This window comes from Phaenicophaeus curvirostris, chromosome 13 (genome assembly GCF_032191515.1).
Source record: "Phaenicophaeus curvirostris isolate KB17595 chromosome 13, BPBGC_Pcur_1.0, whole genome shotgun sequence".
NCBI lineage: Eukaryota > Metazoa > Chordata > Aves > Cuculiformes > Cuculidae > Phaenicophaeus > Phaenicophaeus curvirostris.
The window spans coordinates 9,743,957-9,769,577 of record NC_091404.1 but is presented as its reverse complement, the minus strand read 5'-3'; the positions used below and the strand labels follow the sequence as shown (position 1 = coordinate 9,769,577).

The 25,621-nt window shown below is 39.0% G+C and overlaps 1 protein-coding gene across 2 annotated transcripts in view; it reads left to right on the top strand.

Moving 5' to 3' along the window:
* AFF2 (ALF transcription elongation factor 2) overlaps window positions 1–25,621 on the top strand; it is a 326,439-nt gene that overhangs the window by 236,279 nt on the left and 64,539 nt on the right. For both annotated transcript variants that reach the window (XM_069868041.1, XM_069868040.1), the window contains exons 8-9: window positions 1,466–1,517; window positions 15,042–15,079. In XM_069868041.1, coding sequence (XP_069724142.1) covers window positions 1,466–1,517; window positions 15,042–15,079 — 90 coding nt within the window. The remainder of the gene's footprint in view (window positions 1–1,465; window positions 1,518–15,041; window positions 15,080–25,621) is intronic.

Here is a 25,621-nt window from a genome sequence, read left to right as displayed (position 1 = left end):
ACTTTGTACACTGGGCTGCCGGACAACAGAGGTCACCAAAAGACGGATGACTTACAAACTGGTTTAAAGATCTCATTGCACTTTCTCTTTTTAAGAGCACCAGCAGGGCTTTGAACCTTCTGATATTTCCACATTGGGATTATTGTCCCCTCTTTAAAATTCCTTATACCAGGAGACTTCTGTGATTTACTGGTAGTCTTCAAACAGAGAAAAAAAAAAACTTCCTAACAGAACATCCTTTGATTGCTGCAGTTATTTAAAGGCTAACAATAAAAAATCATAGACTTCAGTCTCCATCAAGGCAGAAAGGAAACAGTAATTGCAATTTGCAAGCCCGCTGCCCTTGGTAAAGGAGCTCAGGCTGGGAGAACGGAAGCTCAGCAGTTTTAGAGGCTGTCACAGCAGATCTGTGTGTGATGTGCCGATTCATTCATACGTCATCCTCTGGTAAGAGACTTTGTCAAGGTGAAAAGATGGGTGTGAGGTAGAAGTGCGCCCAAAGGATTATCAGCTCTGAGGAGGACCACCAGATAAAAGTGTGGATATATGGGAAGCTGTACGGGAGTATATTTGATGGCTGCTAGTCATGTCTCTCTAGGCAGACAGATCTCAAAAGAAGAGATGTTTCCTACAAAGATGTAACAGCGGATAATGTGGTTTCTTACCCCATATGTTTTTGCCATATCCAAGTCTTGGATTTTTAAAAAAGTTACTTAAGATGAGCATTACTAGAGTAATATGCATTATTCAACTCTTTCTTCTGCCAAAGGAAAGGAAGGAGGTATTGAGACAGCTACATCTTTTAGGAGTTTCCTTCTCCTTTAGCCAAGGGCAGGGAGCAGTGATGTGAGATTTCCCTTTATTTAGGAAAAAAAACCCAAACCAAAAACATGATATTAATCACCAGATTCCTAGCTTGAAAAATTTGCTCTGCCTTTAGATACTAACAACTGTGAGGCCCCATCAAACCCGAAACAAGCACCTCCTTTTCTTGCTAATCTTCACTCTGCCTTCTCAGTTTGATAAGATGGGGGTTGGTACTTGCCTCAAAGAAGATCAATTATGCCCTAGATCAAGAATGAAACCTGGAAGACAATTTCTCAGGTTTTAACATTCTCAGAGCTGAATTTCCCTTCCAGCTTCTGATTTAGAAATACTTATAGGTGTATATGGACTAAGCACTGTGCAGTGTGCAAATAAAAGAGGACACGAAAGAGCAACTGACTGCCAAACTTTATGATGGGTGAGTCTGAAAGTCATTTGTTCTTTCCTAGTGTCACACAGAAGGACTAATACATACATACATACAGGGAGTATTCATCAGTTTACTTATCACAAATTTGATTTGGCTATTGTTTAATTGAAAAGGATTTTTTCCTCTGACTTTCTAAAAGATAGATTCAGCCCATTGTATATAGAGTTAATTCATTAAATATAATTCTATATTCTTTCTCTTTTTTTTCAGAATGCTTGAGGATGATCTGAAACTCAGTAGTGATGAAGATGATAATGAACAGGTAAATACATCTGATATTAGGGCATAGACCACATAATCTGACAAAGTTGTTTCAATAGATGAATGTGATTTCATGTTGCTTTACTAGATTTGCATCAAAAGCATTTTGGGGTCCTGCAGAATCCATTAGCTTAAGTCTTGCTTGTGTGCAGAACCTCTGTGGAAGGAGACGTTCTTTAATAGGAATACATTTTATCTGGTTTTCTGAATTAGTTTCCTGAAGTGGATTAAACTAAACCAAACTCAATAGCCTTGGAACACCTGTCCTCCGTTGTACCAAACTAGCTGTGGAACAGTGTCCACTTGTTTCACACTTAGTTTCTTAGAAATTGATGACATTTTTGGAAGTGAATGTAAAATGACCACATCAAACCACTGCCACAACTACAGAGCTGGTTTGCACTTTGCAATTCGTTTGTACTGTGGCAACCGAGAAGGTTGGATCTGTGCGTTTTGTGCCAGGCAGTGAGTAAAGGGCTGGGAGTCCACAGTTAGTAAGCCAGTGAGTCCCAGTTGTGCAAGGGAAAATCCCAAGTGTGTAACTATAAATCGATACTGGAAGTCTCTCAGCCTACTTGGGACATTAATGAAGAATCATTTTCAGTAAACTGGCTTATGTTATTCTCTATCCTTCCCACTTTATAAATATTTATGGATAATTCTGAGAGATAAAGCTGGTGAAATTCATATTCTCAACTTTGTTATTAGAAAAAAAAGAGACTTTGGGTTAAATTCATCCTTCATGTTACTTTATAAATGCAATAGGTTCAAATCTGTAAATGTCTGCAATAGAGAGGAAGGTAATGCTGTAATTCAGCATAAGATCGTCTGTTTAGACTGGGAAATGTTAATTATAAGTCAATCTATCTATCTTATTTATTTTCACACCACCTGAACATTCTCCTTCAACCCATCTAATCTGTCCTCTAGTGTTGTGCCAAGAAAGATTTACCTTCTGGTGTCGGTTGACCCCTTAGTCATAGAAATAGGTATTTCTTAGCACTGAGAGAGACTTGCCGTCTCATTTGAAGCAGAAGGATCGAAAGCCCGTACTTGTGCAGCGTGCTGTTGTACAAACATGATGTCTTAGGAAACCAGCAGGTTTCCTGATCTATTGGAAGCTTGCCCAAACTGTAAAAAGGCATTGTGGTTCTGAGGGGCCCAAAGTATGGAAATGGAAATGTATTATCAGGTAGGAGTTACTTTTTTTTTCCTACAGCGGTCATTTCCTAGTGACTTAAGTAGAATTATTACAAATTTACACTGCTAAGATGAAATCATCTGCCATTGCTGAATGAAGAAGCGACTTCCTGGACCAGCATTTGCTGACATCAAAAGAAAAGCCCTCACTGACTTGAATAGGTAACATGTCTCATGTTAATCCCAAGCAGGAAAGATGTGGTTGTGTCTACACTGCAGAGTGGAGTATTAATAGCTCTCAAAACATAATTGCTGTTCTGTGGAACACGTGTGCCCCTTGCCCAGAGGCAGAGTCATGCTTATGAACGGTGTCAGCACTGCTCCCAGTTCAAGGGCTGCAGTCTGAGTCCTTGTGTGGTGGGATGTGCCTGAGCTGCAGGAAGCCTTACACTGTATCAAGACTCCATGTGACTTTCCAGTAACGCCGCTGACAGCATAAGCTGCAGACAGACAAGAGAGCACAGTTAGGACCGTTCTTGTTGTTTCTCAGAATTTTATAGTGCATAGAATATGTTTTTCCTTTTGGCAGTGTGAGCTTCGTCTCACTCTATGTGTTTAGAATTGATTCAAACCTCCTAAGCTCTCGCAAATATCTTCTTAAGTAACAGATTATGGACTGAATATTTAGGGATTCCATACATGAATGCTTCCAGTCATGTGAAAAATAAATGAATTGTCTGGAAAGAAAGCATATTGAACGTATTTCTTAAATGCCCTGTGCTTCAAGAGGAACCTTCACCTTTCCTAAGTACCCCACATATTTATGGCTATATTTTGTATCTTTTTAATTTATGTTACAAATAGAGGGTATGGACAGTTACACACAATATAAGAAAGAATCCCACATAACTGTATGTGTCTGTCCTTCAGTTTTTTGCCACACACTGTATCCCAGACTTAAGGCCTTGCAAACCTGAGGAATATCGCTCTGTTGCATCACTCACACAATGCACTGGCAGTATCTTCACATTTTAGCAACTTTTGCCATGTCTCTTTAAAGAGAGGGGCTTGGAAATGGAAAGAAAGGCTGCTCACGCCCAATGGCCAGGAACATAAACATCAACAAAGTAACTGCCATGGTTTTTGACTGCAAAATATTTTTTAAAAAAAATATATAACATAATTATTTATGAGGGACAGATCAAGGCAATTATAGTATGTGAATTTTACGATGTTGAATGTTTACGTGTGGAGCCGAAGGTTAGAAAAATGCAATTTTGGGGGTTTTTTTAACATAAAGAATTTGCAGTCTGATGACCATTGTAATTCAGCTATACACTTGTGCATTCTGTCAGGGAGAGAAAACTCTCATCTCAAAACCATTCTAACAGTTTATACAGCATTTTGTAAGGAAATTAAATCATTGTCTTTACAGTCTTTCTGATATTTTTTTCATTTGCTATAGGCTTGCAGCCAGTGTGAAGTGTAAGCCGGCATTTACTCATTTTTATTAATAAAAACATAGTATGTAGAAATCAAGTTTATTATCTTTCTCTCTGTTCATATTTCAAGGAAATTGAAATTCTTTCAGAACAGTGGTTGGTAGAGAGCCCTAGTATTTGTCCTTTGAGAATTTCTAGAGACCCTTCAATCTTTACACGGCAGGGCGGTAATGACACTGATCCATAAATGCACCTTGATCTTAACTTTTAGCGAATGTCTATAGTGTGTGGAGAGAGTTTGATCTATCAGCCTGTCTTCTGAGGCTACCAATAGTCAATTTGTCATGGTAGAAGATTGTAAGAAGCTTGTCTGCAAGAAACAAAGCTGTTCTATTTTGTCCTCTCACTCCTATGAACAAGCACACTTATTTCTGATATTGCCTCTATTTAGGGATCTGTTGACCTCATGCTCATTCAGATACTAAACATCTCCTTCCTTTTCTCCCCACTGCTGAGGAGAAACCCAACACACATGGTAACTCCAGTCAGTCCTATGATTAAGAAGTGGAGCCTGATTTCTGGATAGGATGAAAACTACCAGGTTGAAGTCAGTGGAAGGAATTTATTCTGTAGATAGTATTAGCAAGGCTGTTATTGAACATGCTGCCAACATTTAGCATTCACTTTTCAAATAGGATTTTGAATAACTGGAAATTGTTCCTAAAAGTAATAAGCATAATCTGGAGAACTCCCCTTAATATGTGTGTTAGGTCCTTTTTGATCTGGCCAAAAGGAGTTTAGCCATGCATGATGATGGCCTAGCAACATATCAACAAGAAAAAAATTCCTGAAAAGAGGTTATACACTTTAATTTCACACGAGAGGCCTTAAGAAGCTTCAGCAAGCGAGAGCTGACTGGAAATCTGAACTATTTGTGCCAAACCACTGCAAAGTGCATGGAAACCTTGTGTTTTCCCTCTCCATTTAGACTTCTGGCAGCTGTAAGTTTCATGGAGAAGTTGTCAAGTTAATTTCTTTGGGCCATGACATGCAGGAGGTCCAGTGAGATGTTCAGTGCAGGTCCCTTCCAACTTCAGATCTGTAAAGCCTTGGACCATATTGATCTTTGCAGTATAGTGTGAGGTGAGTTACAATTTACTCCACTCCAGCTGCTAACACCCATCATCACTTTTTGGGCCTCGCCTGGAGAGGCTGCCGTTATCACGTACTTCTAACACATGTAAACACACCCGACAATATCTTTGGTGTATACATTTTGGAGCTGGCCGTATGACACATGCTTTGTCCCATAGACAAAATGCTGATTCTTGTGTCTCATTGCGGGTGATTTGGGATTAAAGACACACAGAAAGCAACGGGTTAGATCTGGAATCAATTTTCATTTACGGCTGAGAAGCAGTTATTGATGCTGTGCTCACAGTTCAATAAAAGATCTAAAGATATAGACCTTGTATTTCTCTTTCAGTATAAGCAGCATAATCAGTCTCAAATGTTTTTACAAAGAAAATTGTATTGACAGTTTTATTAAAATTGCTGTCTTTAAAGTTTTAAGTTATCCACAATTTGACCTACTTGAATGGTTTTTAATATGCACGCTGGCCAAGCCAATAGATTTTTATGCCACATATTTATAATAGCAGCTACACATCTGTTTAATGTATTATTTGAGAGATGTTGTAACATTTAAGCATTGCCTGGATTGTAAACTCTTGTGGTATTGTCACCGACAGGAACATTGGCATGCACCTTACTATTACATTCAGAAGACATACTGCGCAATATTTTTAGGTTGGCTACAAGAGATACAATCAAGGCAGATGACAGACATGTTATTAGTAAAAGCATTAGATGCCAAGGTATTTCAGAGGTGCTAATGCTAACAGTTCTGTGAGAAAGGACAGAGCTTTTGGATGTCTTTATTACTCTGTTAAAAAAATACATCAGGAATTAGGAAGAGTAGTGAAAATTTTTAATTAGCAGCTTGGTTCAACTAAAGGAGCTTAGATAAAAACGTAGGTTAGTATTTTTGTTCTTTAAAGCACCTCTGTATAATTCAAATCAGCTTTGAGCTCAAAGGCATCCAGATGAGTTGTGCCTGGATACAGTATTTTAAGTAGCTGTAGTGTACCCAGTTTTCTTTAACCAGCTCCTCTTTGTTCTTCTGCCTAAGGAATAGTCCTGTTAAGCTTTGAAATGCGTACTTAATTTAAAGCACGTTACTAGCGTTCTGTGTGTTTTGAACCAAAGAAACTTTGATACTAGTTACAGACCTGCTTAATTTTCAGTATTTTACGTATATAGTGGTTTTGGCAGAACAAATCAATAAGATGTTTTTCTTTTCTATTTGATTTTTTTTTCCTCCTTCCCTTAATGATTGCTACTTTATTGCACTGCTCTGATAACCATACAAACGAAAGACATGGGTATAATCCATGGCCCTGCTCTATTGTTTGTATTTTACACACATGTAATTTTTTTGCTAGGTTAGTATTAGGTAATTACACATGAAATGTTTGACTTTGTAGCCGAGTTTAAAAAGGTGATCAGCCATAGGCTGAGTTTGAATTCTTATAGTGCATGCTGAGCTTTCAAGGCCTTTACTTGAGGTAAATTTTTTAGTTTATTTATGCAATTCTAAGATGCAGTGTGCCTTTATTGTATCGTGTCAACACTTTTTCAAGTGGAGCAGTGACCCCTTTTCTTGTAACAATATATATCCTTTCCTGTTGTAATTTTACCCATTTTTAGCTGGATCTTGAACAAGCTGTTTACCTCCCCAAGGTTTCTCTACATTTCCCTTTACTTTGTTATCAGCAGAAAAGCTGAAGTAGTGGCATCAATACTGCACACACAGTGAGAGAGGTCATCTTGTCAAAGCTATAGAAAAATCAGATGGATAGGATGAAACTAGGTGCGAAATAACTTTGATAGAGTCTTTTAATGTAAGCAGTTTATCTCTCATTGGGTTCCATAGAAATCCCAGGGTGATGCAGCGTCAGTTGTAGCCACAGCAGTGTGTGTTTTGATAAAGAACCCACATTCCAGTGTTTTAAGATCTACAGTCGTGTTTTATAATTGTAAGGAACTGTTTTCATTAAGCCGTTAATGAAAACAGAAGCTATTAGGATAATACAGTCATTCTCCAATCTTGTCAGCCCATGAAAAATCCTTTTGTGAAGATATGTCTCTTCTTGCTACCTCAGTCCATTTTAATTGATATTCAAATTATTTTATACTGCACAACACTAGTTGAAACAACCATATATCGTCAGCTGCGTAAAATGAGTACTCCAGCTTCTGTTAGACAAATTTGGTAATAAGACATTTGATTGCTGACATGTCAAAGGTCATAATTCACATGGTAATGACATAGGTTTATATCATATATTTGTTTATTATCAGCAGAAGCTTTCAGTAACTACTCTGAGATCTGGGCTGAGCTTGCTGTAGTTATGAGCAAAAAGCACGGCACACCACTAAAATACACAGTTATCAAAAGCTTTTAACTTGTTCAGATTCACAGAATCTTATATAATTGTTTCTGCACGTGTTACTGTCGAGGTCAGCATCAGGGAGAAGGGATTAATACAACACTTGGGGCAAATGGTTGCTGTGGAGGGCACCGTACTCCAGATCGACAGCAATAAGTTTGCCCCTGCAGGTTCTAGTCGTGCTCTTACTTGGGCTCTGGGGCAGCAGGTGCCCATAGCGCCACAGGCACTGGAGGAAACCCCTCCCTCCCACTGACTTGCCATTTCCTTGGGTTGCTATGTACGCAGTGGCAGCACGGTCTCTCAAAAACCCTCCACCACAGTATAGAAAATAATATAGGGAAAGAAAATAGTGGCAGGCAGCCCGAACAAAGAGGGAATTAAATCCCTTAGTTGAGAAGATGGATAAATATGGGTGTAAGAAGTCTTCTCCTCACTTCCCAACAAGTAAGCAGGCATTTCGTAGCCCCTCAGTGCTCTCCTAAACAGGTGCTTCTCTTTGGTGGACTTTTTCATGCCACAAGCCTGAAGCAGCCAGGCTCTGTCAGCCATGCCACAGGACAGGTCATGTACTCTGTATGTGGGCATGCTTGTGCACACATTTTTTTCTAAAGGATTCTTCATTATAAGCATGGAGGAAAAATATATTTCCCCAGGGCCTCTTGCTGTGTATGCTACTTATGCAAATCCCTGTATTGTTTTGGCAGCAAGCAGAGGCAGCAGCAGGTGAGATAACTGATTGACACCAGCATTGTTGTTGTTAAGAGAAAAGCCAGACTTGACCATACTGTCCTATAAAAATAAATCTGAAGTCTGTGATATCTGTGGGCCATCTCAGTGCTCAACACTCACTAATCCAACCACATAGGAAACATTTATCTCCCTTTTCTCCTCCAAAGGAGAGTGTGATTTTTATCATGCACGCTTTGTGAAGCATTGTGGTAAAGAAAGTGTCTGGCTTTCTTATGTGCCGGCCATCTGCAGTGTTGCAGTTTTGTAAAAGCCCAAGCAGACATCTGTGCACTTCAAAATCTAAATTCTTGGGAGTTTTTCACACCAGTGGAGGATTGTGCTAGTGCTGGCTTTGAGACTGGGGGGGCTGCGAAAGTCTGAAGGGAGGACTTACAGGTGGCAAGAACAAGCGTGAAGTAGGTGATGAAAAGGGCATGATAAATCCAGTAATTAGCTTCTGTCAGCCAGAATAAGGGGAGAAGAAGTGAAAGTTGATCTCCCCTGGAGGTATTCCAGAAGGAGAATAGTAATGAGAACTAAACACCTTAATTTTTCTTACGATTGAATGCATCTGCCAGTGCAAGGTTTGCTAGGGTTGGAGGTGTTCCATTCTGTGCCAGCAGGATGAATCTTCCCAGAATGGACCTTCTGCCTGCTCACAGGGACAGGTCAGGACCACAGTGTGACAGGGCAATTGATTTGGGCAGGGAGCTCTCATAGAGAGCGTGCCTGCTTTACGAAATTACCAATTTCATGGCAATACTATGAAGTATAATTTTTGGAGCTGTGCAATTTAGTAATCAGCTAAGTCATCTGAACAATGTACTAAACCAGACCAAGGTCAGCAAAGGTTTATTTCATGAGTGTTTACTTCTGTTACCTCTGCTGCCTGTTTGTAATAGATTTGACATGCAGTATAGATATAATGTCCTGTATAAATTAAAATACTTAGAGTCTCTAGTCCTGCACAGGAAATAAGTGGGCAGCATGAACAACAGCAACATCAATTTGCATGTTCCAGCACTGCAGGTGCTGGTAGTCTTTGACTCTGCCCTGTTGCTTCTCAAGTTTAGGGAGCTAGTCATTGACAGGGAGTAGGGAAGAGACTAAGGATAGGTTGGACTCCCAAAGGGGTGAGATAAAGGCCTTTAGCACAAAGAAAAAGCTAAGGACATAAACTGCGGATGAGCTCAAAGCAGTGGTGAGAAGCTCTCTGTTGTTTATAAACAGTGAGTGTTCAATGAACCATTCTAATTTGTAGATGCCACATGCTTGGTATCTTGATATTTCAAATAAAGGATCTTAGCTGATCCATCCCCCATGTTTGGCTTCTGAAGGAGAAGTACTTATTTTTTTAAAATACAACATGATGAGGAGAGCATCTTCTCCATTGGATTTGGTCGTAGATACAGTAACATTGGGCTTTTTTGTCCTGGAGGTGAGACTGACCCAGAACATCACAGACAGAATCTCAAATACAAGGTTGCCAACTTCACGTCAAAGGCAATTAGCAAGAAAGAAATACAATCTCCTCTGTTGACATTAGGGGACAGGTAGAGGAGAGTGTAACCAATGAAGTAAAGAAGAGGGGAAAAAAAGCAAAAAAAGAACACAACACACATTTATGAATGTATCATCACATTCAGTCCTTCAGCCCTTGTGCTTGGGCTTTCTGATTCCTAGCACAATTCTGGATGGTTTGTTTGCTGCACACTACATTCTTCTCCACACGAAGTCATAGTTTGCACCGGCTGTATCATTACAGAATCAGAGTACAATACGATACAGTCAATAAGTAGTGGATTTCAGTTCATTACTTAGGATCATAGGTAAGGCCTTCTGTCTAAATAAGAGCATGGTATCACTTATAATCTTTGAAAAAAAATATATGTAACTATATATATAACTCAACTCAATATGGAAGGTTTCTTTGTTTTCATTGGACTGTTGAATCAGGTCTCCACAGTGTCTCTACTACACGTAGAGGGCAGGAGAACAGCATGGCAAGTTGTAAACTTGCTTGTGTTGAGTCACTTAACTATTCACCCTAGTGAACAGAGCTGCTTAGAAACTAGGAGATCAACAAACGTTAGATTTGCAGCTAAAGCATGAAGGTCTTCCTTCTTCTGCCAACGTGTTCAATGGCATGAAGTGCCATCTGTCTCACCCCAAGAGATGCTTTGAGGTTCAGCAGGTGCCTTCTTCATTGGCCGATCAGTGCTTCTGAATCAGGAGGGTGAGGAGGCATTCTTAAAAAATATTTTTTGCCTAATCTCATTTTCTTGAAATCAAATTCTTTTTTTTGAAAATCCTGGATTTTAATTTATGCAATGGAAAATATGTATTTTCTTTGGATAGCAGGCACTTCCCATGTAACACCTGACAAAAAATCTAATTTGCTTTCTCCAGGTGCCAATTATTTCACTTTGATACTTCTGTTAGTTCATTGTCCTCAGGCCTTTGTGATGTAGGATATTTGTACTGACTGGGGTACTTTTTCTGGTTCTTTCAGTCCAAAAGCCAGTCTGGTAGTTAATAGTGATGAAGAAAGTCATATTTTTTTTCACATTTTGTGGTCCTCATGCACAATCTGGAAGCAGTTTGTTCTTAGTCCCATGTTTAATCTTTTATGTAACAGTTAAATACCTACTAACAAAATTTGTTTGTGGGTATATCCATACGGCAGATCAAGTAAAGCACAGTGCAGGTGGTTCTTGAACTAATGTTAAAACAACTAGCGCCAAAATCAGGTGTAATGTATTCATCCTTCTTATTCAACACTAGAGTCAGCTGTTGAAATAAGATCTTTGAGAGCAGAGGCACAGTTATGGAAAGGCCATAATTGTAAAAAAAATAAAATAAATCAGAAGGAAATTACAAATTAAAGTGGAATGATTGTCTAGTTCACTCTGACTTCCATTTTCTAATCATCCTAAATTATTTTAATGCGTGTTTTCAAGCTTAAAATTAGCAAAGGTCCCATGATGTAATTCTCCTAACACCCATTGAATATTACATTATACCAGTCCAATTTAATTCCTGTCTTTTGCAGCAGCATCTCTCACTCAGGGCACATGTATCATGATTTAGGGACCTCCTACCTGCTCTGTTTCTAGGTAGTACTTATAATACGTAAAGTTTAGGAATCATCGTTGAGTTAAAACCAGTTTCTTATTTGTAAAGGCCTAGGAATAAGATGAAAAAATAATTCTTAAAACATGTTTGTCTTTGAAATATCTTAAATTAATAATCAAAAGCTTGCATCAAGTCTAAAACAAATCAAACTCAGTCATGAAAATGAGAAACAGGAATTATTAACTGAGTAGCGAGGCTGATGGAAGCTCAATGAGATCATTTTGTTCAAAGATTAAAGGCGATGAACACTGAAATAGTTGAGGAGAATGGCGATGAACACATCTGACTACAGCTGCTAAATTCAGTAATGATCAAAAGTTAATTATCAAAGCAGAGAGAACTACTCAACACAGACAATTTGAGTCAATAGCTAAGCAGCCCAGAAAAAAAGTAATTTGGAAGAAGTATTTTCCTATAATGAAGTTATATAAAAGACATACATTTCAAAGAAACCTGCCTAAAACAAGATTGCGTTCTTCCTGATCAGAGAAAAATAATTAGCTCTAATTGACAGACCTGCTGCACACCAAATATTTTCAAACAATATGTTTCTGCATGAAAGCTTAATGTGTAGAGTTACTCAATGTCACTTTGATTTTCCCTGCCTTTATCTTCTGCCACTGGGCATGCTCATGATATTGCAACAAATACGCTTTGAGAAATGAATGAGCAACACCTACAAGACAAATAAAAGCAGAAGGCCAGGCTCTGCATTCCATGGTGTATTCTGTGCTGTGTTTAACATCACCATGGTCCCACTCAGAGGCAAACTAAACCATTTATAATAGGAAATGACCAGTTGTTTGCTTATTCACCATTAAACTAGGGTGGTGTGTAGATTAACCTGAGCATTTGCAATGTTTGTTTAAAACTCTGTATGAGCCAGCATGTGTGTGAAGGGCACAGTCCCTCTGGCATGTGCAGTTTCTTAAGAGTTAGGAAAGTGCCTTCTCACAAAGAGAAAAAAATGTGGAAATTCTCCATTTGAAAATCTGAGGAAATAGATACATGCTAGACTGTTCATGATCCAAGAAAATAAAATTTATCTATAATCCTTTATTTCTACAGTTACCACATTTCATTCAGGGTAAACAGTTGCCATCAACATAACTAAATAGTCAAAAATCAAGCATCCAGTTTAGACTCTGCTCTTTAATATTCTATGACTTTGACATTGCCAGTTGTCACTCCCTGAAATATCTTCATCTTCTTTAATCTTTCATGTAAACAGTTTCGCTCACACCATCATGCTCTTGCTCTCCAGAATATCTTCTGCTTTTTATATGAGAATCGACTGCATTATTATTATTATTTACTTGTGATCCTAGACACTCTCCACTCTTCTATTTTCTCTTCTTTATCTGTATTTTGATAAGAGTTTTTGAGTAGTGATTTTGAATAATTCAGCGGGAAAAAAAATTATTTAGATGCAAGTTTCATATGCTTGAACTCAGAATTGTTATAGTCCAGCTATTTGGTATAAGGAAGGGTCAAGAAAAATATCCGTGTGCAGTCAAAAAAACCTCCTGCTATTGTGGAAGGCTGTTTATGAGCTTTAAAAATATTTTTTCTTCCCTGCAGGATAGGACTGAAACTTGGCATTTACTGGGTGGCTTGGGAAACTGAAATGCTGGGTTTTTTATGGCATTTTAATCCATTTTAAATGAAGCATTTGTGTGGTGTTACATGTAGTTTATTACTCAGAAAGATTTCTTAATAACATGCTTCTGACTCTGCATTTGCTCATGTCAGCTGAAAAAGAGAGATTTTGGAGAGTATCATTGGAAAGAGGCATAACTCACATTATCTCATTAATGAGGCAGAGACTCCATTTCATCATAGGCTTTTTGAGACAGCGTAATTTGATTTAGGTCTGTAACACTTGTGCAATCTTAAGTTTAACATTTCCTGAGGTTTAAGTCTTTTATTTACCAACCCTATTGTACAATTAATATAATTGTTTCCTATCATGCTTTCCTTGATTTATTCTTTAGATGGAAAATACAGTCTAAATGAAACAAACACGTTTCTCTTTACAAGCTGAGAACCGGCGCAGAAGATTGCTGTCATCTCGTCTCAGCTCACAGAAGCTCTAATTCTTTCTCCCAAATTTTACACTCATTATTAGGGATTTCCATGGATTTAAAAACAGTTTTTATCTTTGCTGTGATTGAAGGCAGAAGTGCAAAACAGCAGGTATTTTGAAGAACCAGCCCCATTGTAGAGCCCAAAGGAAAATTCATTCTGGCTAAATTTGGAACCCAGTTGTTTAGGTCTCAGAGGTTTCAGAAGTTAGTCAGTTTTCATAAAGGAATTAATTCCTCAAGGGCTTATGTGAGCATTTTTCAAGACCACCAATATTAGCCGTTCCTGTGTATGAACCATTTTATTCCCATCCCTAAGCATAGTAGAGGTTATAGTTTCTCACCAAAACACTTCTCTCTGGTTTTGGTAGGCTTTATAAAAAATCTATGAAGGTAATTAAGCACTAAACTTTCCTTACTATAAGAGATTTATGGATCAGTTGTCTTAATTCTGCTCTTGCTCCGCTATCCATGCTTGTAATCTTGCTAACCATCTGACCGCTTTTCACTTTTAAATCTATTAAGAGTCTGGTCCTGCAAATGCTAGGAGGAATTTTCTGCAATGATATGACAACACTAGTTTATCTGAGGGTGATATTTCAAGCCCTCTTGCATTAAAATGTTATTTACCTGCTCTCAAAAAAAACCAGAGGGGGTTGCAAGGTTGGTTCAGATTACATAATTATGCCACAGAAGCACGAAAAAAGAAAAATCTCCACTAAAATCTCGAGCAGCTTAACCAGTGTGATAGACCGGCGCAGCTCTGCCATCGGTGCCCCCAGCTGTGTTGCTTAGCAACATTTTAATTCAAGAAGAATCGAAGGAGATGAAATCCCTGTGGAGAGGGAAACAGAAATAAGAGGGCCGTTGACAGATGATCTGAGTTGTTTCTTCTAATATACTGTGAAGATCACTGGCTCTTTTCATGAATGATAAATGGACTGTACACAGATCAATGGGTTCAGCAATAAACTGGAACCAGGCTCCATGTCTGAGGTGGTGCAGGCCGAGAGGCCCAAAGATTTACTCATTTAGATGATTTGGAGTGTGTTTTCTCAAAGGTTTCACAAGAGGAAATTGATCTGAACATTTGGTCATCCCTTGCCCTTTTCTGTTGTTGGCGAATAAAAACTGTTCTGGAAGCGGAGTCCATTCTTCCCTTTATTTTTTCCTGTTGTTGTTCTTGTTGCAGACGTGGACAGATAGTTTGTGACAAAGAGGCCAGACCTCAGAGTGGGAAATGAAATAATCGCCCTGAATGAGCAGTTCCTAAGCACTCATGGCTATTAAAAGTAAACAAACCACACTGATATCACAAACCAGGGCAGAAGTATTTTTGAGCTCGAGCTCCTGCAGCCCTTCGCGCTGCCTGGGTTTGCGCTTCTGCAGAGCATCCGAGGTTCGATGTTTGCTTGTGGCCTGGTGGTGCTTTCGTGTGTTACTTAATTGTTTGTTTCCCCCGCCCCTCTTCTCTTCACAGGCTGCTGAAAAGACAAAATTGAGAAACGTTCCTGTGAGGTAAGTTATTTTTATATCCATTTGAAAATGCAAGTTTGACAAAGTTATTGTATACAGTCATTGAAAAGACTAGGACAGTAGGAAAGGCAATAAAAGAGATAATAAAATTCAAGTTGGCCCTAACAAATGCTATAAAATGATCAGTATCACTGAGAAAAGCTTTTGATTTCTTGTCTGTCCCTAACAATTGTTCTCCCCAAGTTTCATCCAGTTTCTATAAATTAATGTGTTGTCCATGAGTAGCTGACAAAAAATATCACATTCATACTCAATACGTAGTGCTTCTAGCCTTGGGGAGGTTTGTACATGCTAAAACGATTGTGATTCTTAATTGCAATCCTTGAGAAGGTCTGACAGGGGGGAATAACTAGGAATGTGCCAAATAATTTCTAGACACATGGGAATATTTTGCACCTACATATCAAGGCTTTGCCATCCTGTTGATTAAGAGCTTTTTCTCATTCTGTGTATGCATCTCTCACACCAAACATACACGTATGTTTCTACTCTGTGAAGGATGAGCAAGCTACCAGGGAGCAATTTCCAGGGCATATTATGAGAAGTTCTTAAATCTTAGGGCAATAGCAGCAACACTCAGCCATATATCATTGAATTAAGAAAGTTGCCATATAGATGTCTTAGCAGTTTGAGAAAAGCCATTTTCAGTTAAAGGTACCAGCAATCGGTGATTTTGTTTAAATAATGCATACTCCAGTCTTAATGGGCTCTTATGTATTAATAAAACCAAATTTTCAGTAGGTGATCATTGCAGTTTAACTAAGTCCTAGTAGCTGTATATTCCTATTACAGACAGAGAAAATGTTCTTAATTTCATAGTAGTTTGCTCATCGGGCTGGCATTTGGACTGGAGTGGTTTTGCATTTTTAAGAACACGCACTGGCAGGATTCTCAAATCATTGTGTTTTAGCACACGTAACAAAAGAATACAGTTCTACTTCTCACTTGGCTGCCATCATGTATAGTCATTTACACCTTATAAAGTGAACACAAAATGTGTATGAACAGTCCTTGGAGTGATTAAGCAAGATGTAAGATAGTCATAAATCACTATCTCCTTATATTTCATTGAATCTGGTAAAAATTAGAAGTAGGATTCAGCAGGGACCTGATAGCACATGAAACTTCTAATAAGACAAGGGACCTTTCTTGCCTATAGGGCTAGTTCAAATTCAGTGCAAGCTGAATTAAAGTCATTGTTAGGTAGTGGTTGTTTAATAGAGAGTGTGAAATGGGCCGTGTTTTCATCTCACATTCTGCGGGATCCAGGAGTTACAAGATGATGAGAGTCCTGGGAAACAACTCCAAAATAATCATTTATTATTTGTTTACTTTTTCAAAAAATACTTTGAGTCACATTTTTCCCACATATAGTAGAGGTATTGAGCTTGCAGTCATTAAAAATGTGTATTGTGACACTGCTGCCTAATTAATCCACCAGAAGGATTTGGGAGTATTGGGGGAAGGGGTGATTTGGATTAAATCATTCCTTTATGGGACCTGAGTAAATGTAACATTTTGTAATGGAAGAAGGCCAGATGGACAGTCTCGCTCTTTCCACCTGCGTGTGCATATTTCACCCTGTCATGAATCCCCCCAACTGGTTGTTTAACTTCTCTTTGACTGTGTTCATGGTGGCACCTTCAATTAGTGCTCTAGGGAATCCACTATACATATTAATTACACTCTGCATAAAAAACCAGCTGAAAAATCTGCCTAGTATTTTTCAGTGACATGTAACTATTTAAGATACCAGTACACAATTATGTTTGTATGCTAAAATATTACCTCCCAGGGCAAAAGTAAGAGTTGTGTCTTTAAGACAGCAGTAGTAGATATGGATTGCATTTATATAAGTGTCACAGACACAGTTAGTGCAGCTCTGGCTTGTCTAGCTTTTAGTCGTTGCTTTTGTAGCTCTCAAATGTCAAAGAGAATTTCACTTGAATTTTAATGTTCTTCAGCTATGCAAAATAAAGTTAGTAGCTTCCATTGTCATAAGGGCTGAAAGCTGTACAGATTCCTCCTACCATATGTGACTTATCACATACATTTTTAAAAACACATTTCTGTTATTAAGACATATGTGATAGTACACTTCTGCAAATGTGAATTGCTTTTGGCTAAAAGCCATGCACTAATAAGTTGAGTTGAATCTAACTGCATTTGACAACTGTTACAATATATATTTTTTTACATATATAAATATAAAATATTCGCTGTTGTCATTAGCATAAAAAAATTCCTCATTTTTATGTTGTGCTGGCATAGTTCCTGTGTCTCAACACAGGAATTAGAAATCACTCTCTTTTAAAGACTGTGATTTGTATAGAGTCCTTGAACAGGGCCTATTAGTGCTGCTATTTAATGTATTAGGTTAGAAGCATGACAAAGATTTCAGAGGAAATGGTCTATTTACTTTTTGTTGCTCGATTTATTGATGTTGCTGGTTTAATGTTCAGGGGGAAGTTTACTGTTCTTTTTTGTTCTGTTGAATCCCTCCAGCCCTTAACACTTATGGAGAGAGAAGAGCAAGGAAGGTTCCTTACTACAGTTCAGTAAGGCAGCCAGGCATCTCATTTTGTGATGTCCAAGTGTCTATAGGTGCTTAGACTAACTGAGGTGAACTTCTGATTTCCAAGGTAGATGCAGGAGGCATTTGGCTTCTTCAGAAGGCTTGGTCTGAATTCCATGTTGCTTGTAACACTGCAAGACGCAACACATCCATAGGAACTCATCTTTATGTATTGGTAGAATCAGTTGACATGATATTGCTATAAAGAAACACACAGAAAATAGCTAGGAAGTCTCTATGTCTGCAGAACTGATGATCAGTCTTCCTAGATCTTTTTTCCAGCCTTTGTTAGGCAGTGGGAGCCCCTGTCAGCGTAGATGCTAGAGGACTCACATTCATGTTCACTTGGACCACATCACTTGTGAGTTATCGGTAGGTTGAGCTGCAGAATCCCCTCAGATCCAGGCGCAGTCAGGGTTAGGTCTCACTCTGAAGTAAAAATACACTTGGCTTAGCAGCCTGTACGTCAATGTAAACTGAAGGTCAACAATACAGTGCTTTATCTTTGCCAGTGGCAGAAGGTGGGGGGAGAAGAACAGCAATTACCAAGGCATCCTCCATGGAGAGTATCCTCCCACCTTCCTGCTCATGCTACCATAACTGCATGTCCTGTGTTTGGGAGGTACCAATGGACTTATACTCTATACAAAATCTCTTTTGATATCTATTCATACTTCTTGTCTGCACAACATCCTGTGGCATTGAGCACCACAGTGTGTGAAAAAATTGTGTCTTTTGTCTATTTTAAACTCTTTTCCTTGTATCTTCACTGGAATCCACACATAGTCTTACAAGAAAGAGCAAATGATTACTCATTCTTCATTCCTGATATTACCTATCTTTGTCTTATAGACACAAGGCAAGTCTCTCTGCAACTGGGAAAGGAAAGGTGTATGTCTACTAGTCAGGTAGAGGCAGTGGTTAGGAAGACAACTAGTTCTTTTCACTGTTTTCCATATCAAAGAGATAAGTTCTTTGCATGGCAATGCCCTTCTGACTAAGTACTGGATATAATGTCACTTGAACCGCAAGCTCCGCCAGGGGAGGTTCAGGCTGGACATTAGGAAAAAATTCTTCACAGAAAGGGTCATTGGGCACTGGAACAGGCTGCCCAGGGAGGTGGTTGAATCACCTTCCCTGGAGGTGTTTAAGGCACGGGTGGACGAGGTGCTGAGGGACATGGTTTAGTGTTTGATAGGAATGGTTGGACTCAATGATCCGGTGGGTCTCTTCCAACCTGGTTATTCTATGATTCTATGATTCTATGATTGAAACAAATGCCTTGATTACAGTTCTTTACCAGAATAGCCAAATGATCTTCCTGGGAAAATGTGAGCAGGTGAAAGAATAATTTGGCTAAAATCTGATGTCATCCAGTTCTACAAAATACAACAGTTCTGGAAGAGAGAAATTAGATTTTTAAAAAAGAAAACAAATGCTTTTAAGAGAGGTCCATGTAGTCCATGAACTGCTGTAGAACTGTGTGAATATTGGAATTGACTTCTTGCTTCAGGGAATAAAACATTGCCTTCCCTGAGCGTCCTTTATATACTCTTCTTTTATAGTTCTTTTAAAAACTCTCAGTAGAAAGCAGTGGCATTTTCCCCAAACACCTGCATATGCTTAAATTTGCTATAGATTTAATGACTTCCAGATACATGTTTTGGGATTATAGCTTGTGTTAAAATCCCACTGCTTTTTATATTTTCAAAATATATTTGTTTTCCATCGGGCACAAGTTTGTTAACTAGAAAGACTTCAAGTGTTTATTGTCTTTTCCTGCCATAAAGCTCCTCTTCTCCTCAGAAAGGCATCTGACTTGTCTTGGTATAGTTTTCAGTCCCAACCGTCATTGGAACTGCAATCCATTAACATTTGATATCTTGACATTTCAATTGACCTCTCATTTGCAAAGCGCAGTGGTATTTTTCGTGGCCTTTTCATCCTTGATTATACACGGAATAGGAGTGACTGTTTCTACTGACTGCACTTTAAAAATATCTTTCTTTTACCCGCTGGAGTGGCACCTTGTTTTTGCCTTCCTGGCTAGACCTTATTCTGCATGGAAGGTCTGAGGTCTAAGCAAGTCATGCAGAGCCAGAGGATTTTCTTATTGACTCACTAAGCGGGAGGGCAAGCAGGTCAGACTCTGAGGGTCAGTTAATGTATGCTGTAATAGCAGCAACCACAAACAGATCTTTTGCTCCCATTGGCAGAAGTGCCGGCCAGTGGGCTAAATCTGACGGTTGGTTTGGTTTTAACCAGTTAAATCAGGCAGTTGTAACCAGTAGAGGTACGAAAGGGGCAGTGTGCCATCGGTACACGTGCTCAGCTCTTACACTGCAAGGTATCTCCTGCCCTGTATTTCAAAAAAGAACACAAGTATGTCATGTCTAAGTTGAAAAAGCCTCCCATACATAGATAATTCTATGGGAGTATGGCCATATATACATATATGGATGTGTGCATACATCTATACATAGGCGCCTATGGACCCTAGGTACTTACGAACATTTGTGCATGTGTACCTAAAGAATATTTGATAAGGACTTAAACCTGCTATAACTCTCATTATCATTAAAACTCCCAAAACATTTCCATACCGCCACCTGTTATTCTCTGCTTCTAAACCTTCTTTCCCATTGTTTCTCCTCAGACTGTTTCTGCCAACCTACTAAATCAGCCAGCACCAATTCAATTAGTTCTAAAAATGCATTACAACAGAGTGCCTAAACTGCCTGCCCATACTCATTGCTCAAAGAAATCCATTCATATTTATTTTTTAATACTTTAAGTCTAGCATGCAAAACCACTCAAATCCCCAGTAGAAATCCAGGAAAAAGCCTGCTTACTGGCAATTATAGACAGCGTTCTTCAGCCCCTGATCCTCCTAGTCTGCCTGCTTGGGCATCTGCATAGGTGCAGAGTGCAGTCAATGAGATCAGTTTATTGCACCAGCAATAAAGTCCCTCAAAACATTCACGAAAACCCTAAATGCCTCTGATTCTTCAGGTTGGGCCACATGATAGATACTGTGCAGACAAGGAATACTCACAGCAGGGTCAGTACCTGGAGTATCCCTATGGAAACCAAACATGTATGGTACTGTTGGTTTCCAGTGAGTTTTGTTTAGGGGAGCTACATTTCCTTAGCAGAATGTGAGCTCTGAAATGTGAACATGTGAAATGTTGCAAAGGATTATTTTACTCTTACAAGTTAAAGGTTAGTGTTGGAAATGGATTAGAGAACTCCTGCTTTTAAACTGTTTGCAAAGAAACGCACATATTAAATCCTTTTTGATGATATCACATTAATCCCTAAAAACTGATTTTTATGTAAATTTTGACTCTTGCAAAGCTCTGACAATTCAGCTATCCCCATGTGGTTTTATCAGAGCTCAATTGCTCCTTTAGATCTTTTTTTCTTTTTGCAGTACCTTTTGCTTTATTCCAAAGTCATCACGGCAGCTGGAAGATGTAGTACTTTAGACATAAAATAATAAGTCTATTTAATATTTTACCTTTATTTTCTGAATTTGTTCCTCTGACATGTCTTGTTAGATGTATTTTTATCAGTCCAAAGGATAACCACAGTAGGGCTATTTTTATTTCTAGGGAAATGATGCATGATAACTACTGGCAGGGCCCAGAACAGTAAATCAGTCCTGTTCTAACCACAGAATGTATTAAAAGTCTGTAGCCTGTGGTAATAAGTTATAATTTAGTTGACTAGCAGTTTGTTTGGACTTAAAACTGTACAAATGAGTCACGTTGGCTAAGTCCTGAAATATAAAACAGTTTTTGCTTTATTAAGGTTTTCAGCTACCACCACAAGAGGTACCTAGAGAGAATACACATTTTTCAAATGGGTGCAATACATTTTTATAGTGAAATGCTTCCGACTTGATTATATAATTTATAGTAGATGGTTAAATTACCACACGTCCTGTGTAGTGCTCAATGTTTGCTTACAAGACAATGAGATGAACAGACTCTGAGAGCTCATTCATCTAATCTCTTACAAATCTGAGCACGCACCATCAATACCAAGCACCGCTGGCTGTATCCAGCCGCAAGGCGCCCCTCAGCTGCCAAGCCAGGCATATTGCTCCGTCGCCATCAGAGAACTTCAGACAGCAGGAGAAACCTTCTCTTTTGTGTATTTTTATTTGCAGAGACAAGTATATGCCAGTTGACCAAAGCTAATCTTACATTTGTGTAAAATTTGCCAGGAGTCTTGCCACTGGACAAAAATAAGTATTTTTATTTTAACTAGGTCACATTTGTTATTTTTCAAAACAATATTTTTATACCTTCATTGTGATACAGCTTGTCAAGATTAAATTTAGGTCAGTTTTTTAAATTTTTGAAAAAGCAAAAGTTTGAACCAAACGATTTTTTTTTCCCTGATTCCATCTTTTGACTGAAAAAGAAGTTAGCTATGGTCAATATTTTTTTTTTCCAGTTGTAGCATGTATTTGCTGTTGATCAAAGGAGTACCTGTGCTTATCTCCTCACTCGTACTGTGATTTTGATCATTTGAGATTGTATATGTGCCTTTCTGGTGATTATTTTTAATTTTAAGTTACTTAGCATTCATTCAAACAATTGTTGTAAGTATTTGCCGTGGGCATTGTATTAAGTAACAGATGTTTTCTAGCTACCTGTGATCTTTTTTAGATTAATGCCTTAAAAAAGTGCTTCTGAGCAATTAAGATGTTGCAACCACGCAACAAATGCTAGCAAAACTGAAGAAAAGAGCTGATCCTGATACAAACGGGAATACTGGTCCTCCTGGTTTCAGTACAGCTGGCTGAATGGAGCATAGGAACCAGCCTTCAGATCTCAGAGCCCTGAATTTCACTGTTATGCCATTTTTATGCTGCTGGAAAATAAATATCCAGAGCAAAACTGTTAGTAGTGTTAGTGTATGGGTATGACTATATGCTTTATTTAGGTTCTGGCATGTGCTGGACACTCTCCAGATGAAAAATGCTGCCTTGGAGAGCCTGCTGAGAGGCAGTGGATAAAACTACCAGGGAGTGGGATTTCACGGAGTCTGTCAACAGCATCTTTGAAATACGTAGGCCGGTGTCTGCTCTCTTTTGGCCTGCAAAACTCCACTAGTTTAACTGGCATTTATCCTGATTTTACCTTGACAAGAAAGGGGAGAATGAAGATTCCTTGCTTGTGGCCTCACAATTTCTGGCTTGTGGTCTCATGGTGATGTATCTCATAGGTTTCCTCTGCCTTGTAGGGTCATGAAAATGGAGCAGAAGAAAAGTGGTCCTAGTTGCTATCGCCTTTTATGTATACAAAAAAGTGGCTGCCATACAGCAAACAGTCCTTTACTTGGGCAGTAAGTGAAATATAAAAAAAAGGTGTCTTTGAAGCATTTATTTTTTTTTAAAATACAAGCACAAAAAGTAATAATCTTGTGCTAAGTGAGAGAAGAAGAGAAAAAAACCCAGTCATTTAGGATCAATGAGTACAAAAGAAAGGCAAAAGCTAGATAATGTTTCAGGAAATAACACTGCTACAAGGTTAATTTTGCCTAGTACAACATTTCCCAGTATTGAATTGCCTGATATACTCCCTTAGGGATTGCTCCTGCGCTTGCAATAATCGAGGCTGATTTTATTGGAAAATCACCTCTGGATGAGAGACATACTCTAGAGAGAACTTTGCATGGGTACAAATAGGTTTTTGGTGCCAGTGCCATGTTGCCCAGGCCAGCGCAGTTATAGTTCCCAATCTGTCTGTGCATTCAAGCAGCAAATTCATTAGCAACCCTTCTGGCAGGATAGAAAAATAGACATATTAGGGAAATTTACTTTGAATTGTTTTCAGGATTTGTTGGATAACAGTTCAGTAATCAAATTGCGCCTCCTAACAAGAGCATTAAATATTTTTATTAACTGTGGCAGGGAAGCTGCAGATATTCCTTTAAGTGCAGAACACTTTACTGTAACACTATGTGACTTGCAAAGACCATGGATGAAAGAAGAGATTAGCATAGTTGGAGCGGGCGTGCTTGTAATGTCGGAGCTGATTTTTGTTTTGTGTTGTATGTCGAGACTGTGTTGAGTTGTGTAACTCTCACATTACAGATGTAATGTACGTTCAAGTATCAGCTCATCCATCAGACCCTGCCAGCTTGCTGGCTCTTTAATTGTACAAGTGGGCCATATCTTGACAGCACAGTGCTCTCTCTAACTATGGGACCTAAGTTCAGAGATACGTGGCGGCTTCCAGGCCTTGTCAAGTGGAAACTGAGCATATTGTAAACAGAGCGCGTTTTGCCTCCAGCTGGGAGGAGGGACACGTGGAGCGCCCGCGAACGAGGGCTCCTCCACTGACCTTGGAACGACTTTGAGTGTGGGGAGCCTGGAAGAGCACTGGGAAAAGGCTGATTTGGAGAGACAGATGAGTGAGGAAGAAAAATCAAGGAGATTGGTGCAAGGGCGGTGGAAAAAAGTCTCTCTAAAGAAAGCAGGAAAAAATTTTACACTCAAGGCCAACACCGAGCTCCTATAATCAGGCTTGTCTGGCCACATACCAACAGTAGTGAAAGAGAAAAATACTGAATGTGGCTTGCAAACTAAGGTCTGTGCAAAAACTAGCATTCTGCCAGGAAAAAAAAAAAAAGAGCAGTAACTGAATTTATTAGAGAATAAATTACATCAAACTCCTGGAAGTGACAGGGTTAAAAATTAGGATTGTAAAAAAAATAATGTCTATACTCTGTTCCTAATTCCTGCTGCCTTCATGATTGTTTCACTGAGGAGAGCAATCCTTGGTATCAATCATAGTAAGCTATTTAGACATAGAAATAAGTGGCATATGGCTTAGCACTTCTGGGTCTAGCAATCAAGTAGCAACCTTCTGCAATGCAACTGTAGTTCAGTTCCCAATGGGCTTCACTTTGATGATTAGATATATTGAGTTCCCTGTGTCATTCAAAGACAGCAGAATTTCATACAAGTTGGTGTTGGCTTCCTCTCACTTCATTTCAATTTTCAATAACCAGTGTCATCACATGTAACAGTTTCTTCGTAATGGAACTTGATGTCGAATCAGATTTGTCTTTCAAGTGAAAGAGCACTGTGAAAAGTCTTCTGAAATACTGATCTCTGGAAAAATTCTTACCACAGTGAAAGCAGGGAGAGATTATGTGTCTATTTCTCCTGAAGGTGCTTAGATGCCCAATCCCCAGATCATTCAGAAAAATGTTTTAGGGTTGCATTTGGGGATGGTATTAGCATTCTTTCCAGGACTCACCCCAGGTGCTTGCTGGAGTCATTGTTGTGCTAAGTAAATAGCAAATATTTGTTCAGTCCTATTCAAAACCATAATGATGATATTTAAAGCCAAGTTCTGTGGAAGTGAAGTTATATCAGAGAACTGGGACTTCAGTTATTAATTGGTCCCTCTGTATTTCAGCACAGTGGCTGTTAAATGCTAACATGATTTGCTGACACAGAACTGCTCCTGGTACTTACCTTCTCACCATCAGCTCAGCCTCTTTCCCTGGGATGTGGAGAGGTGTCTGTGCAAGCAGAAGGAAGGAGCCAAGTGCTTTGCCTGTTCTAGAACAAAGGCATGGACCCCCTGGAGGTCATGGTATAGGAAGGGAGGGGAGAAACTCAAAAAGTAAACAGCATCATGGTGAACATAAGCCTGCAATTCACATGTCTGCCAGTTCTGTCAAGGATGTTTCTGGAGAGAAATCTGGTGTTGTGGAAAATCTACCCATGCCAGTCCTTGAAGCTGTATCTATCCCAGTGGGCTGTGATCTCAGTTCTTCTTTTTGATTCCCCTTCTCCGTAAGATTTCCAAACTGGAGGAACTCTTTGAAAGCCCACCTGTGTTGCACAACCTGTACGTTGAGATTCATCTGGCGGCTTACCATATAGCACCTCCCGTGCAGGAGGATTGTGCCAGATAGCG